The sequence below is a fragment of the Marmota monax genome, unplaced genomic scaffold (genome assembly GCF_021218885.2).
Source record: "Marmota monax isolate L192 unplaced genomic scaffold, Marmota_monax_Labrador192_F-V1.1 WCK01_AAM20220418_F8-fsc00011, whole genome shotgun sequence".
Lineage (NCBI taxonomy): Eukaryota > Metazoa > Chordata > Mammalia > Rodentia > Sciuridae > Marmota > Marmota monax.
Window position 1 is genome coordinate 18,572,180 of NW_026693082.1, and position 17,298 is coordinate 18,589,477.

Consider the following 17,298-nt stretch of genomic DNA (forward strand, 5'->3'; position numbering starts at 1 on the left):
AGGATTTCAAAAGGTACCTCTTCAATTTGTTCAGAATAGGATAGGGAAATCCACCCCCGAGATGGCCTGAAATAATTCAGATAAACTATTTAAATAGCAACTATTTAAATGACAACCAATTATGTTCTTCAGTATATACTCATCTACAATATGCTTTTCTTCTCTTTACCACATACCCCCTCTAAAAACAACAAACAAAACAAAAAATATAACACACCTGGAGTATTTTTTTAACTTTAAATTCAACTAAAACATGTATTTACTAAAACTTAACTTACTGCTATAGGTAGCCATTACAACTTCAAGAGCACACGCCAATAAAGACATATGAAAGATGTTGTCATTCAGAAGTTTGCTAAAAGAAAAAAGGAGAATGATTTTAAAATATTTACTTTTATAAAAAGAAGAAACTGCTGACTAAAACTAAAATAATAAATTACCTAAAATTTTGAATGGAGAGTCGTTCTTCTTCCTAAAACAGATAATGTTTTTAAAAGTTTAACTGAAACTTAATATTTGTGTCAAAAGTTATTTTTTTTTCTACTATATGTTTTTAAACTTACAGATTTAAGCATGGATTCCATTACTCGGTAGTATAATCGGACTCCAAGTTTATATCGCTACAACAAAGAAAAAGAAAAAGAAGAACTTGCTATTTTAGAACATCACAATAATCACTAATTTTTTGTAACAATCTTTTCTTGCAACATACTTCTGACCCTTTTTAGAAATATGGCTACCAAACTGGGTGCAGTGGTGTATGCCTGTAATCCCAGTGGCTCGGGAGGCTGAGGCAGGAGGATGAGTTCAAAGCCGGCCTCAGCAAAAGTGAGGCGCTAAGCAACTCAGTGAGACCCTGTCTCTAAATAAAATACAAAATAGGGCTGGGAATGTGGCTCCGTGGTTGAATGCCCGAGTACAATTCCGGGTACCCCCCACCCCAAAAAAATTAAAAAAAAAAAAAAAGAAATATGGTTATAAAAAAAAAAAAAATCACAAAAGCTAGACTATCTAAAACTCAAGACTTAAGTATAAAGTAATGTTTCACATTCCCAATAAGCTATCAAGAGGTTAGATCCATTACCTGATTCTCTAACACACCATTTCAGTCTACATCATTTATACTAAGGGTAGATTGTATGTCCAGTACAATATTTTAAGCACTTACATACCTGATTCTTATAATCTAGAACATCTATTTTCAGAACAGCTATTTAGAATTACAGAATAGTTCCTAATCAGAAAACTCTGAAAAACTCAGTAACCCTGCCACAGTCAAAAGTCAGACAAAACTAAATTTCTCAGTAAAATGTTTTAACCAAATAATTACTTCCTTTCAGTTGAAAGAATAACCAAATATTTTCAGTTACATGCTCATATATACATGCACAAACCATAGTTCTTCATTCCAAATTAAGAGTTCAAATGTCATATACAACCAAAAAAGAACTTTTTAGTTGTTTAAAGCATTATGGCATAAAACTATAATCTCATGACACTGAAATAAATGTGTAAAATGGATTATAATTTTCAAACTTATCTTTACAAAATTGCTCTCATTAATGCCACACAGCAAAGCAGAATAAATATAGAACCTGAATCTCAGAGAAGTTAAACGACATGTTCAAGATCACTCAGCTCACAATTAATAGAACCAGATGTAAACCCACTATTCCATAATTCCATAATCCATACTCTTACCCAATATATTGGTTTTAGATTATCTGAATAATATCACTCACTATCACTGAGAATTGACATATATAGTAAAATCCTATTTACATAAGTGTATGTATACATGAGTACTGACACATGTAGAAGTCACAGCATATACATCAAAAATTTAACATGAGATTTTAATTTTTTTGCTTACTTATATTTTCTAAATTTTCCACAATTGGTATGCATACTTTTCTTTTTGTAAAGGGATGGGGAATGATTTCTCTTAAGGTTTCTCATAAATAGCAACATACTCAGGCAGCTGGAATATATAATCTGCCAATTATACTACTAGACAAATACTATTATTTGTTTAGTATCTGTACAATCTGAACAGATGCTGCCTTTAAAATTATTGCTATAGACAGGCATTGATGAAAATGAACTCAATTTACCTGTGATCCAATTTCAACACATCCCTGTCCCACAGCTTTAGCAAATTTCTCTTTAAAGATGTGTCCAATATCTTTCACTCTTTTCAGAATATTTTCTTTTGGGTTCACCGTGCAATTCTTTAAGAAATATAAACAGAAATCAATATTGACAATAGAATTTAATCAGAATTAAAATTTTCTGTTCCATATCTAATGACTGAGTTTTTGAGTGTTTATAAAAATATGGAAACACTTCTATAATAACTAGGTAAACACAACCACAGATTCTAAGCAGAATTTCATTGGATGTTAGTGTCCAAGAAATTTTCAAGAACAACTAAAAAACTCTATTACCTACAATTTCTGCTGCTAGGTTTAAGGGACCTCAGATTTGTTAGCCTTTCTATTCATCACGTTTTCATAAAATATGTTCAATTAACAGTTGCATTTGAATGTATGTCACCCCCTTCACAAAAAAAGCCAGTGGAAGAAATAAAACTAAGATTTTAAGCTCAATATAATTTCTTAATTTAAAACTATGCTTTAGAAGAGTTAAAAACTAGCCATATTATTTAATAACATTTTCAGAAACTAGTATGGGAAAATAGTTACAAAAGAAGTTCCAGTGCTCACTTAAGCAGCATATATACTAAAAACTAGAACAATAAAAATAAGTTCCAATACATGCATCATTTGGAGTGTGAGGCCCTATCAACTTTAATAATTAACACACATCAGAAGATGATATATTAAAAGAAGCAGTATGATGTTCTATTTTATAATTCATATTATGCTACAGTAAAAATATATCACTAGGTATTAAAATATATTCATTAGGTACAGAAGCATAGTCCTAACATTCCAGTTAGTTGAGAGGTTAAAGCAGGAGAATCACAAGTTCAAGGTCAACCTTGGCAACTTAGCAAGATCCTGTCTCAAAATACAAAGTAAAAAAGACTTGGGATGTAGTTCAATTGTAGAGCATCCCTAGGTTCAGTTCCCAGTATGCAAAAAATGAATGAATAAATGGATGGATGAAAAAATAAATACTACCAAGCTCAAGCCTTTGGACATTTTGAAATATATAATAAAGAGGTCTTTCCTGTCATAAAATCACTGCTGCCAAATGTCAATTAAAATATGCCCAGTGTCTAAGATTTTACACACAGAGAAGATACCATTAATTTTAAAAATGAAAAAGCCTGAGTTTATAATAAAGAAGTAAAATCAAGGAAAAACGTAATGACCTTCAAGACACTCTGCCTCGCTCTGAGGCAAGATGTCATTGATATACAATTAAGAAGTTATAAAGTTTCATTAAAAGAAGTTATAAAGTTTCATTAAAAGTTAAGCTTTAAAATGAGCTCTAGAGAATGTCTCTGAGGCAGAACTTTCTGCCCAATGGAATTAATTAAAAAAAAAAAAAGAGCTCCAACATGCTCCAAAAGTTGGAAGAAGCATTTAAAAATGGCACTGAGAAGAGATTGTCAGTCTTTTAACTTCTATCATTATTACTTGCTAAAAGTTCTAGGTAACTGGGTTGATATGTTTGGGCAAATAATTCTCGTGCTACAGATAACTCATAAACAAAAGTAACTTTATATAAGTTAGACAAACAAAATCAGTTCTACACCAACATAATTATGAATAAAAGAAATTACTTTGCTAATTCCTGGACAGGACATAGCAAGACAGGACAATACAACATGACAAAGTCACTGTTAACAATTATAGAAAGTAATGACCAGAATAACCCAAATTTTTAATAAGCATCCTGGCCTTGTACAATTTCCACAGATGAGCACTTTGGTGGGTCCCAACCCTAATCATTTGAGTTTATATAAGGAGTGATGAAGCAAGCCGGCAATACTGATGCTGGTTTTCATTCTTTCTTCTTCTCTCTTTTTTTTTTTTTTCAGGGAGGGGATCAGCAGGGGCTTTCATAGATCAAACTCAGAGTCAATCGGAATTGAAAAGTGCAATGCACACAGAGCCAGGCAAGAATTTCAAATGAAAATGGGTTGAAAGTGGGATTAAAAAAACAGATGGCAGGGCTGTGGTGAGTGTTAAGTCCTACCTAACATTGTGTTCAAAGAAAAGATTTAAGATTTACGCAGGCAGAGAGAAAAGACAGATTAACTATAAAGGAACAACAGTAGGTCTACAGAAGACTTCTTAACTATTCACCTTGGGAGCCAAGAAATAGTAAAGTAATAATATCAAAATACTAAAGTAGTTATTTTAAACTTCTGAGAAAAAGTACATGTCAACTTAGAATCAAAGATCCATCTTAAAAAAAAATAAGAATAAACACATTTTTAGACAAAAAACAAAACAAAAAACTGTACTTTTATCTCAAACTAAACTTGCTAAAGGAATTATTTAAAAATATGTCTGAAGAAGGAAGAAAATGATCTCAGAAGTTAGGTCTAAGTTGCAAGAAGGAATGATGATAAGGCAAATGATAATCCTAAGAAAATCAAAACATAACACTGCCTAAATAAAATAATACTATTAATATCTAATTAGTAGGATTTTAAAAGCAAAAAATAAGATAATGGGTAAATATATGTTAACTTCTAATTTCATATTTTTTACCAAGATATCACAAAATATGTTTCATAGATGGCTTACATTGAAATAGGAAATCAAATTTTCTGATGGCTGATCACTTGCTGAATTTAAAATCATCATTAATTGTTGGATAGTATTCATAACAGTCCTAGAGGGAAGAAAAAAAGGAAGAAGCATTAAGCAAAGAAGAAAAAGAACAAATGAAATGCACATATCTCAAGTTCTTTTGATATCCTGTCTATCCCATTTATCTTTACAAAGTTCCCTGAAATAAGACTTATGGGGGAAAAAGACCCTCAGTGTACTGTGATTCATAAGAAATTATGTTCTGCTTACATCTTTAACAAGTATTCATAATAAATTTATGTTTATAGGACTGATACACTTAACTAATAAAACTAAGTATCAATAAAATATTAATTGGTCAAATTAATGATATTATATTTTGGAAAAATATATGGCATCATAAATTTTTATATCATATGGAGAAAAATTGACATCAAAATAGTAATCTTTCAAGAAAACATTGTTACAATTTAAGTTTTTTGCATATAAAAAACATTTATATATAAACCTTTACAGAGAGACTCTGAAATACACAATAGACAATATCTTCAAAATCAACTGTGAAGATTTTACAAAACAAGCAGCAATATTCTTTAAAACCACTTTAAACATCATCTAAAGATAAGACCTGATTGTGTGTTAACATATTCTAATTTTTGGTAAGCCTAGATATATAGCAGTGAGTAAGATTAAGTGTTTATTTTTAATGAAGTATTGGTGGAGCAGTTTTGAAAATACTATTACCTTAAAAATTTTATATATTCATTAACTACAAAAGATGCAAATAAAATGCATATTTATGTGAATATTTGTTGTAAATGCTATTTTGGTTTTTATAGTGTACAATTAGAACAGACTTTGAGTCTCTTGATAATAGACATCATGAGGCAATGTTTTGCTTATACAATTAAACATTAAACTCTCAAAGACAGTAAGACATTTAGTAACTTGAGTAAAGAATCAAATGATTCTTCTTTACAGAGAACTTCAACGAAACACATTTAAGGTCCTGAGTAATTTTAAGTCACCACAGTTAAAGCATAAAATTAGATCAGTCTCTTAAAGAGTCTTTACTTCTCTACCATGCATATGCACATGCACATATGCGTATATGGTATATAGTAAAGACTAATATTGCAATTTTGAAGTACAAATGAAATGTACCTACTCTCAAATAAAACACATTTGCTACATTGTTTAATCATTCACAGAACTGTACAATGTTTAGGGCTTAAAAGCTTCTCAAATATTATTTAGTAAAATATGTGCAGTATTCTTAGCCAAACCTCCCTAAACTTGTACCTATACTTTACCTTTCAAACATTGCCATGTGGCTTCAATGTTCATTAATCTATTTAAGCAACAATGACTAAAACCACAAACGACCAATTGCTAAACCCCAAAATCTGTTCCAACAACTGACTTCCTTGAAGCATTTCACCTCAAGCCCTTGTGCTTTCCTGAAACCAGAGCCCTCCCTTGACTTTCTTAATGTCTCCCTCTAGTCTCCCAAACCACCTACTCTCTCATTCTCTAAAATCTATCCAGCCCTTAAAATGCATTCTTTAGGTTTCAGCCCCTGCTACCTATTCTTGCCACTATATACCATCACCTCAGGTAACCACATCTTTTGTTTTTAAACTTTCATTTATTTTTTTTAATATGGTACTGGGGATCAAACCCAGAGCCTCATGTGTAGGCAAGTGTGCTACCGCTGAGCTACAACCCCAAACCCCAATCACATCTATTTTTTATGGCTTTAACTTTGTCTGACAATTCCCAAACCTGTAAGAGCCTTATATCCTACTGCTTATTAGAAAGTGTCTTCATAAATGCCTCAATATATTCTCAGTATGAATTCATCAAAATTATTCCTGCTCCTTCATTCCCACCACTACTCTCTTCAGATCTTCCACATCTCTCAACTCAACTACTGCAATGGGTCAGTCTAGAGATTTTTACTCACCATCTGAAGTAGTAAGACCTAGGCAAGTGTACTCCAAAAAAATTCCTCAGGTTATTTTAATTTGCACTCTGGGTTAAGAAGTTCTGAGACAGGTTTATTTCTCACTTTGTTCTGTCCTCTTCAGTCCATTCTCTCACAAACTACTAACATGTAAGCTTGTAAAAATCAAGTCTGACTTCATTCTTACCCCTGCTTATCACCCACTTATAGCACAAGTGACATCATGGACAAACTGAAGTCTGTACTTGAATATGGCATACAAGGCCCTTCATGTCTAGTACCCACTTCTCCACTCCTGCCGTTTCATTCCCTCATTTCACAATCAATACATATCTGCTAACAATTACCCAGATACACGGTGCTAATTCACACTACCATGCCTTTGTACATGCTCTTTCAGCTCCCTAAAATGCCTGTCCTGTGAGACAGATGTTTCAAAATTCAGTTCAGACATTGCTTCATAAAATCTCTTCTGCATCATTTCAATAACTGTCCACAAGTCTATAACAAAACTTATATTAAAAATTGTTTATATACCGATACAGTTATTCAAAACATGATTGCCTACTAACACCAAGTATTATGCCAGGCCTTAGTTATTAAATGATGAACAAAAAAAGCACAGTCCATATGGCATGAAATTTAAAGGCTATTGTGGGTATTGGTGAAAAACAAGCAAATACACAAATTAATTTATAATTACAAGTTGTGATACAGGCTTATGAAGGTACAGAACAGGATGCTATGACAAATAATAATAAAGAAAAATAATTCAAAGAGAAATACATCTTTAAAAAAGCAACATTTATGCTGAACATGAAGAACAGCAGTTGGAAATCCATACCCTACCACTGCAAAAAAAAGGAAGTTTCAATAAAAGAGAATATTAAGAATAAAGGTCTTCAGTACAAAAGAACTTGAAGAATACAAGAAAATGAAAGAAAACCAACACATGGCTAATGCAGGGTGAGCAACAAAACAAGATGAGGCTGGAGAAGCAATAGAAACAGGTCAGATAAGGTCTTGTAGGCATTATTAAAGAATGTGTATTGTATTCTAATTGCAAAGGGAAGCAATGAGAGAAGTTTTTTATTGGTTCGTTTTAATTATACATGCCAGTATAATCCATTTTGACATAATTATACAAGCAATGAGAGGATTTTAACAGGAGGGTGAACAGACATGATCTTATTTACACTTCTAGAATATTGTTCTTGGGGTTCTGTGAAGTTTTGATTTGATGGTGGGAAAGAGGATCAGTGATAAGAGCAGAAACAACAAGATCAGTTAGCAGTCTATTGCAAAAATCCCAAGATAAAGATGTCTAGGACAAGGGTGGTTAGAGTAGAAATGGAGAAAAGCAGATGGACTTAAGAAATACTTTGGAAGCAGAGTCAACATTTCTTGATAGCAGGTTTAGACATGTGAAGTAAGTGAGGAAACAGACAAAAAAAAATGGTTTTATTTCTTCAAGGTTATATGCAGATCAAATGGTGAAACTTTTCTTTTTTCTTTACTAAGATGGAACACATACACATTTTATATTGTGTTCCTTAAGGATAGACAGAACTATAATGATAATAACCTAAGCAAATCATTAAGTACTTGGAATACAATGAGCACTCAATACATATTTGCTACATGTATGTACAAATATAAAAAGAAACAATTAAACAAACCTAAAGCACTATAAAGCACTGAATAAACAATTATAATGAATACTAGAAGAAGGAAAATCTCATACCGAACTGGAGTATGTGGAGGAATCACATTCACCTCTTCATCAGGGTTACTTTTTCGTGGTGTTCTTTGTGTGTCAAAACTAAATGGTAAGCAAAATCATTCACATTATAAATTTGCAATTTGTGTTTTATGGGTCAAATAAAATACTTCCTGTTGCTTCATAAAATCATACAAATTGCTAAGTCAATAACAGAAGTGATAGGAAATAGATAACCCAACTGCTGCTCAAATGATTTTCTTCAGTACCATTTTAAAGTATGGGTCTCTTTTTAAAAATTTATTTATTTATTCTAATTTGCTACATATGACAGAATGCATTTCAATTCATAGTACACACAGAGAGCACAATTTTTCATGTCTCTGGTTGTATACAAAGTAGAGTCACACCATTCATGTCATCATACATGTACTTGGGGTAATGATGTCCATCTCATTTCACCATCTTTCCTACCCCCACCCCTGTCTCCTCCCTTCCCAGCCTCTTTGCCCTATCTAAAGTCCCTCCATTCTTCCTATGCTCCCCTCCCATCCCCATTATGAATCAGCATCCTCATATCAGAGAAAACATTACACATTTAGTTTTTTTGGGATTGGCTTTTTTCACTTAGCATATTATTCTCCACCTCCATCCATCTACCTGCAAATGCCATGATTTTATTCTCTTTTAATGCTGAGCAAAATTCTATCACGTATATATACCACATTTTCTTTATCCATTCATCTACTGAAGGGCATCTAGGTTGGTCCCACAATTTAGCTATTGTGAATTGTGCTGCTATAAACATTGATGTGGCTGCATTACTATAGTATGCTGTTTTTAAGTCCTTTGGGTATAAACAAAAGTGTGGGTCTCTTTCCACTAGGTTTATGACAAAGAGATGTACCCACCTTTAAGCAGATTCTCAAAAGTGAAAGTTAGATGTTTTCTTGCTGGTGATATTAATAACCAAGCAGTTGAAGTATTTTAAAATATCAAAGCTCAAGTTTTGTACCACACTGTGCCTTCTAAAAATTTTGTCTAGTTAAATTTAAAACATTTTACTCTATTTAATTTCCAAATTACATGTAATATTATAATTACTCTTGTCCATTTATATTTTAGGATCCTTCCCAACAATTCAAGAAAATAAACTTGGCATTAACTTTTTAAATGAATGAAGTGGGCAATAAGAGATTTAAAAAAAAAGATAAAAAAACAGAGACCACCACTTGAGTAAACTAATTAGTTTAAACATTTTCTTTTGGTGTACATGTACATTCAACTATCTGAAAAAAAGATAACTGTTATAGAATACAATTCATATTAAATCTGTACATTGTTAAAAAATTATATGCTTAGAATAGATACTGTTACTTTTTTCTTTAAAGGCATTTAAATTAACTTATTATAAAATGATGTTTATTTACAGGTCAGTAAGTTAATAAAAACCTATCTGATTTACCTATATCAATATCAATCTATATCAAAAGCATAACAAATAAAAATATTCCATGTGAAATACCTGTCTATAGGATCAGTCTGAAGAGTTTTATCATGATCCAAAAATAATCTTGCATCTAGATCTTTGTTTTTAAGATAAATTTCCTCATATCGCTTAGAAAGACTTTCAACCTCAAAAGAAAAAAAATACTTAATTATTCTTTATGTTATTATCTTTTAACACACAGAAGCAGATTTCATTAAAGAATGTTTATGCAATATATATTTTACAGTATACATTAAGTTCACATGCAATATAATTAAGACCTAACTAAAAGTGAAGTCTAGAAAACTGCAAATTTTTTTCAACTTCAGTTTTATGTATTTATCCCATTTATTAGAATTTTATGTAGACAAAGAATCACCAATGCAACAAAACAGAACTTAAGATAAAAAATAGGTTGAATATTTCTTACACAAAATGTTTGGAACTAAAAGTATTTCGTATTTCAAGGTTTTTTGAATTTTGGAATGTTTGCACATATAAAATCAGCTTTCTTGGGGATGAAATCCAACTCTAAACATCAAATTCATGTATTTTAATATACACATTAAATGCATAACCTGAAAGTAACTATATAATATTTTAAATTTGTGCATGAAACAAAATTTCATGGTACAGAATTTTCCACTTATGGTAATATCAACACTCAAAAAGTTTCAGATTTTAAGAGAATCTCAGATTTCAGATTAGGAATTCTTAACTTTATTATAATCAGTTAATTGCTAAAAGCCTTCGAATATCCCATATATCCTTAACTTTTAACTTTCTACTATATTTATCAATATAAAACTTTATTTTTTCAAACATATAGCAAATCCTCTTGATTATATGTCCAACCTATCTTTTCTAAACCCTCTGGTCCACTCTACATCCTTATAGTTAAATATCTTGGGCTTAATTAATAAACCCAGTTGATATACTTGTACAATATAATAAGCTCAATTAATAAACCAACTAACATGTTTGTACAAATAATTCTCAATGTTAGATATTTTTAAATGGCTATAATCTATAAATTGTTTATCAGCTCTGATCAATAATTTCATAATCATAATTTAAAAATCAATGCCCAATAGACAACTATTGGCATGCTCTCTGTTGTGACTTTTTTTTCCCTATATTGAAGGGTAACCTCAGAGCCTTGTACATGCTAAACATGGGCTCTACCACTGAAAACACGACCCCCAGCCCCTGCTTTGACCTTTAAAGACAAAGTGTTTCCAGCCTGAGAGAACTAAAATTGCATTCTAAAAGGAAGGGTATGAAGAAACCCAGTTGAATTTAAACTTTATTTTTGTCTATATAAGCGTATTTGGCAGAACAGTCTTTCATGCTCGATTAACTTGTTCCTGCCCAATCTTAGTGAGGCATTAATTATTAATCATGTACTGACTGGCAGTTGTATGCAAAATATTGAGAAAAATGTCAACTTTCTCTTAAGATTTCTATTGAAATTAAAATCCTTTCAAAGATAGAAGGAGTATAAGTGGCTAAGAATCCTCAGAGTTATGAATAGCATATTTTTTGGTACCTAAGGTGGTAAAAATATTCATTAATATACCTGGTTCCTTCTTGACTCTCCAAAACTATCTATCTCATTATTCTTCTGTCCTCTATCACAACTTTAAAGAATTACTTGGAGTTTATTGAACAGGTAATACTTTCACAAATAACTGTACCTCTGACTCTACAAAGTCCAGCCCCTGGAAATGCCATCTCTCATAAGGTTTTCTTAGCTTGGAAATCACACCACCCTCCAAATAATTTCCCAAAAAACTTATCTGCCCCAGTTTGGATTAGGTAGTTCTCCTCTAAGACATCACAGGATCTTGAGCATACTTCAAACACACTCTTATAAAGACTACTGTAATGATCTCTCTTTGCTTCTCCTAATAGCACCTTAAGGATAGTGACTGAGTTAAAATTTCTGTATCAACAGTATCTCTAGAAAAATGCTTGGCACATACTAAGCACTCAACAAATACTTCATAAATCAATAATAAACTCAAGAACTAGCTTCCAGTTCAGGTCACAGAATCAGCAGTCCAGATATCTAATTCCATGCCTTTTAGTATTACTGACAAATACTAGGTACTTCTAAAGCACTGTTTTATAACTTTAAGCAAATTAATGTAATTCTTTATATCTTATCAGATCATAATGGAATGAAATTAGAAATTAACATGAAAAAAACCAACAGAAATTACATAAAAACATGGAGACTGAGCAATACACTTTTGAATGATGAATGGTTTATAGAAGGTTAAAAACAGGAAGGGGAGAAGTTAAAAAATTCTTAGACTTAAATGAAAATAGTGATACAACACACCTGAATCTCTGGGACACCATGAAGGCGATTCTAAAAGGAAAGTTCATAGCTATGAGTGCATACAAAAGAATATCAGACAGATCCCCAATTAAAAGCCTAATGATGAATCACAAGGTCCTTGGAAAAAGAAGAACAAACCAATTCTAAAACTAGTTAAAGGAAAGAAATAAATAAGACTTGAGCTTAAATCAATGAACTTGAGAAAAAAACAGTATGAAGGGTCAATAAAACAAAGAATTGGTCCTTTGAAAAGATAAACAAGGCTGATAAACCCTTAGCCAAACCAAAAGAATAAGAAAGAAGACCCAAATTAATGAAATTAGGGGTGAAAAAGCAGAAATCACCACAGATATCATGCAAATTCAGCAGATCATTACAGAATATTTTGAAAATTAATACTCCAATAAATTGGAAAACCTAGAAGAAATGGATACATTTCTAGACACATACAATCTGCCAAAATTGAATCAAGAGGACACAGAAAATCTAAACAGATCAATAACCAGCAATGAAATAGAAGCAGTAACAAAAAGCCTTCCAACAAAGAAAAGCCCAGGACCAAATGAATCCTCAGCTAACTTCTACCAGACCTTTAAGGAAGAACTAATGCCAATATTTCTCAAATTATTCCATGAAATAGAAAGGGATAAACACTTTCAAATTCATTCCATAAAGCAGGATCATACTCATACCAAACCAGAAAAGAACACATTTGGAAAGAAAACTCAGACCAATGTCCCCAATAAACTTAGATGCAAATCCTTACTAAAATATTAACAAATTGCATTCAATAACATATTAATAAGATTGTTCATCACAACCAAGTTGGTTTTATCTGAGATGCAAGAATAGTTTAACATAAGCAAATCAATAAATGTATTTCATCACATAAATAGAATTAAGGACAAAAATCAGTCATCAGAATAGACGCAGGGAAGGACTTCTACAAAATTCAGCACCAATTCATGATAAACTAGGGACATAAGGAACCTATGTCAACATCATAAAGGCTATATACAAAAAGCCCAAAGCTGACCTCATAGTAAATGGGGAAAAACTGAAAGCACTTACTTTGAAATCTTGAGCAAAACAAGGATGTCTACTCTTACCACTTCTATTTAATATAGTGCTAGAAATTCTATCCAGAGCAATTAGGCAAGGGGGAGCAAGGGGTAAAAAGGTTAAAAATAGGAAGGGAAGAAGTCAAATTATCACTGTTTGCAGATGATATGATCCTATATTTAGAAGATCCAAAAGAGTCAACCAAAATAAACAAATCTGGCAAAGTAGCAGGTTACAAATTCAACATACAAAAATATCAATACCTTTCCTATAAACCAACAATGAATCTACCCAGAAAGAAATCAAGAAAATAATTCCATTTACAGGAGCCTAAAAAAACTAAAGAAATAAATTTAACCAAGGAGGTGAAAGATCTACACAATAAGAACTATAGAATATTAAGGACAAAAATTGAAGAAGACCTCAGAAGATGGAAAGACTTCATAAGTTCATTGGATAGGCAGAATTAATATTTTTAGAATGGCCATACTACCAAAAGCAATATAAAGATTCAATGCAATTCCCACCCAAATACCACAGAACTAAGAAAAAACAGTTCTAAAATTCATTTAGAAGAATAAGAGTCCCACAAGAGCCAAAGCAATTCTAAGCCAAAAAAGCAATGCTGGAAGCATCACAATAACTGACTTCAAATTATAGTACAGAACTAGAGTAACAAAAACTGCATAGTACTGGGTAAAAACAGACACTTTGACCAACAGTAGAGAACAGAAGACACTGAGACAAACTCACATACCTACAATCATCTGACCCTTGACAAAGCTGCCAAGAACATACACTGGAGAAAGAAAACCTTTTTTCCACCAGTGGGGATGCAGGGGATTGAACCCAGGGCCTTGTGCATGCTACACAAGCACTCTACCAACTGAGCTATATCCCCAATCCCAAAAGAAAGCCTTTTAACAAATAAGGCTGCGAAAACTAATTATCCATATGTAGAAGAATAAAACTAGTTCCTTATCTTTCACCCTGAACAAAAATCAACTCAAAATGGATCAAAGATCTAGGAATTAGACCAGAAACTATGCAACTCCTAGAAGAAAACAGAGGTTCAACATTCCAGCATACAGGCACAGGCAAGAACTTTCTCAATAGGACACCTAAAACTCAGGAAATAATGCCAGTGTTAATAAATGGGATGACATCAAATTAAAAAGTTTCTCCACAGAAAAGGCAACAATTAGGAATGTGAAGAAAGAACTGTCAGAGTGGGAGAAAAATCTGTGTTACGTACTCTTCTGATAATTGACTAATATCTAGAATATATAAAGAGCTCAAAAAAACTTACACCAACAAGCCAAATAACCTATAAATAAGTGGGTGAATCAATTAAACAGACACTTCTCAAAAAAAGAAATAGATAGCCAACAAATACATGAAAAAATGTTCAACATCATTAGCAATTAAGGAAAAGCAAATCAAAACAACACTGAGATTTCATCTCACACCAGTCAGAGTGGTAGTGATCAAGAATACAAACAATAATAAATACTGGAGAGGATGTAGAGAAAAAGGACCACTTTTAAACTGTTGGTGGAATTTCCATACTATGAAAATCAGCATGGAGGATCCTCAAAAGACTAGGCATGACCCAGTTATTTCACTTCTTGGTATTTACCCTAAAGAATTAAAGTCATGATACTACAGTAATACACACATACTCATGTTCATAGCAGCACAACTCACAAAAGCCAAACTACAAAACCAACTGGTGTCCATCAATGAATAAATGGATATAAAAATGTGATATATACAATGGCATTTTATGTATGTGATATATACAATGGAATTTTGTTCAGCCACAAATAAAAATGAAATTATGTCATTTGCAGGAAAACGAATGGAACTTGAGACCATTATGTTAGGCAAAAATAAGTCAAACTCTGATGGACAAGGGTCATAATGTTTTCTCCAATTTGTGGAAGTTAAAGAGGAAGAAGAAAAGAAAGGTGGGGTAGGAGATGGATCTCAGAAAAATCAAAGGGAGATCAGTAAGGGAAAGAGACCAGTGAGTGGGAGGAGCAGAGGGAGGGGGGAAGTGCTTGGGAGTTATACTGGCCAAATTATATTGTTAATATTATATGTATGTATAAATATGTAACAATAATTCCCATCATTATGAAAAACTAGCTATAATGCACCAATAAAAAAAAGGTAGAAAGAGGGAAGAAAATAAAACACTGCTTTATCCTTGAGTACCTATTTATCATTTATCAAAGCAGCCTTTTCAGCCAGGCACAGTGGCACATGTAAGTAATCCCAGGGGCTCAGGAGGCTGAGGCAGGAGGATCATGAGTTCAAAGCCAGCCTCAGCAAAAGCAAGGCGCTAAGCAACTCAGTGAGACCCTGTCTCATGTGGCTCAGTGGTTGAGTGCCCCTGAGTTCAAAAAACCAGGCAGCCTTTTCCTCACATAGTTCTCATCACCACAGTTCACCTTAACATCCAAAGTTCTCAGTTGTTCTATTCTCAGTGAGAAGACATTTATGACAAAATGTAAAAAGAAACACAAATGGATGGTTCACTAGTAAGGTAAAATATTTCTGCAATACAATCAAAGTCATTTCAACCATACTTATTTTCAACAAGTAGCTTTTAAAGATATTCAAAGCAGATGTTCCACATTATAGTAATGCCAAAAATGTTGCTTGAGTTCTGGATCCTATGCTTTAGAATGTCCAGCAAAGCAAATCAGAATTAAATCTGTGCATATTTAGTTGTATTTAGATACTTAATGGCATTTAGAAATTTAAAAATTTAGACTCTGATTTTCAAATAATTTCAGTATAATCAATTTCTAGTACAAAACATGAAATGATGCTTACTTATATATAGGTCTTCAAAAGTATTTTTCTATCACCACACAAAACTTGATTACACAATTCTACTTAGAGTACTTTCTTTAGGCAAAAAACTATCTGAATTGATCCTAAGAAACTTAGACAACTATCTTCCCTCCCCAAAGTCTCAAAATATACTAATTTTCTATTAAATTTTCTTTCAGATTACCTCTGGAAGTCCATTAGAAGCTACAATTCCAAGAGAATTCATAAAGGGTATAAAATTTTTGAAATAAACATTTTTCACCTGAAAAAGATATTATATGACATTAAAATATAAAACAAATGAAATTCAATTTGTCACTATTAACACTAGAATGAGAGTATTTACTCACATTTAATCAATGACACACATTCAAGCTAGTGATACTTATTTATAATTAATTCATTTATTTACTTTTTAATGTACATGAATCAGATTCTAGGTCCTAAAATGGAGATAAGTAGAAAATTGTTATTGTAATAGGAACTACTAGAAAAGAAGGCATTAAAAAGAATTTCGATATTTCACATTTAAAAAACAACAAAAAAGACAGGGCACTCAAACAAATTAAACAACTTGACCAAAGCTGCACAATTATAAAGTGGCAGAGCCAGAATTAAACTCTAATTTATCATCAAAGGTTCCATTCTTCATTTCTTTGTACTGTTTCTCATTTTTCCCCAAAGTATATTTTGGATCATTTCACACTAGGGTCATTTGATGTCTGCTAAGAAAATAGCAAGGCAATTTTTAAGTATAAATCTAAGAAAATAATTAATTTTACACACAATAATTCATTTCAAAACCAAATAAAAATGTTTTTTGGAAATATGCATTGTTTCATGGAAAAGCATCCCACAGGTAACATGGATTTTAAAGAACTGCACTCAGAAAACATGAAGCTATGTTCTAAACCTGTAATATGTTATGTAATTTAAAATGACTTGCTTTCCTTTATTTAACTTCCTTTTCCAAACTTGGAATCTACATTTACTAAGGAACCAATAATTTAATATCAATTCCTGCCTTATACTTCATAAATAAGATTTAAGAATTAAGTCTCTGAAATATTTATTATCTTTGTTTTCTAAAAAAATCCACTTATCTAGAAAATTTACAATATAATAATTAACCAATTA

At 31.9% G+C, this 17,298-nt stretch overlaps 1 protein-coding gene across 3 annotated transcripts in view; it reads right to left on the reverse strand.

The window, feature by feature from the left end:
• The window catches only part of Rb1 (RB transcriptional corepressor 1), a 161,080-nt gene that overhangs the window by 95,113 nt on the left and 48,669 nt on the right, over nt 1-17,298 (reverse strand). For all 3 annotated transcript variants that reach the window (XM_046454007.2, XM_058582572.1, XM_058582571.1), the window contains 8 exons: nt 16,346-16,423; nt 9,945-10,054; nt 8,444-8,521; nt 4,728-4,815; nt 2,115-2,231; nt 564-620; nt 441-472; nt 279-355 (listed from right to left, as the gene is read on the reverse strand). In XM_046454007.2, coding sequence (XP_046309963.1) covers nt 279-355; nt 441-472; nt 564-620; nt 2,115-2,231; nt 4,728-4,815; nt 8,444-8,521; nt 9,945-10,054; nt 16,346-16,423 — 637 coding nt within the window. The remainder of the gene's footprint in view (nt 1-278; nt 356-440; nt 473-563; nt 621-2,114; nt 2,232-4,727; nt 4,816-8,443; nt 8,522-9,944; nt 10,055-16,345; nt 16,424-17,298) is intronic.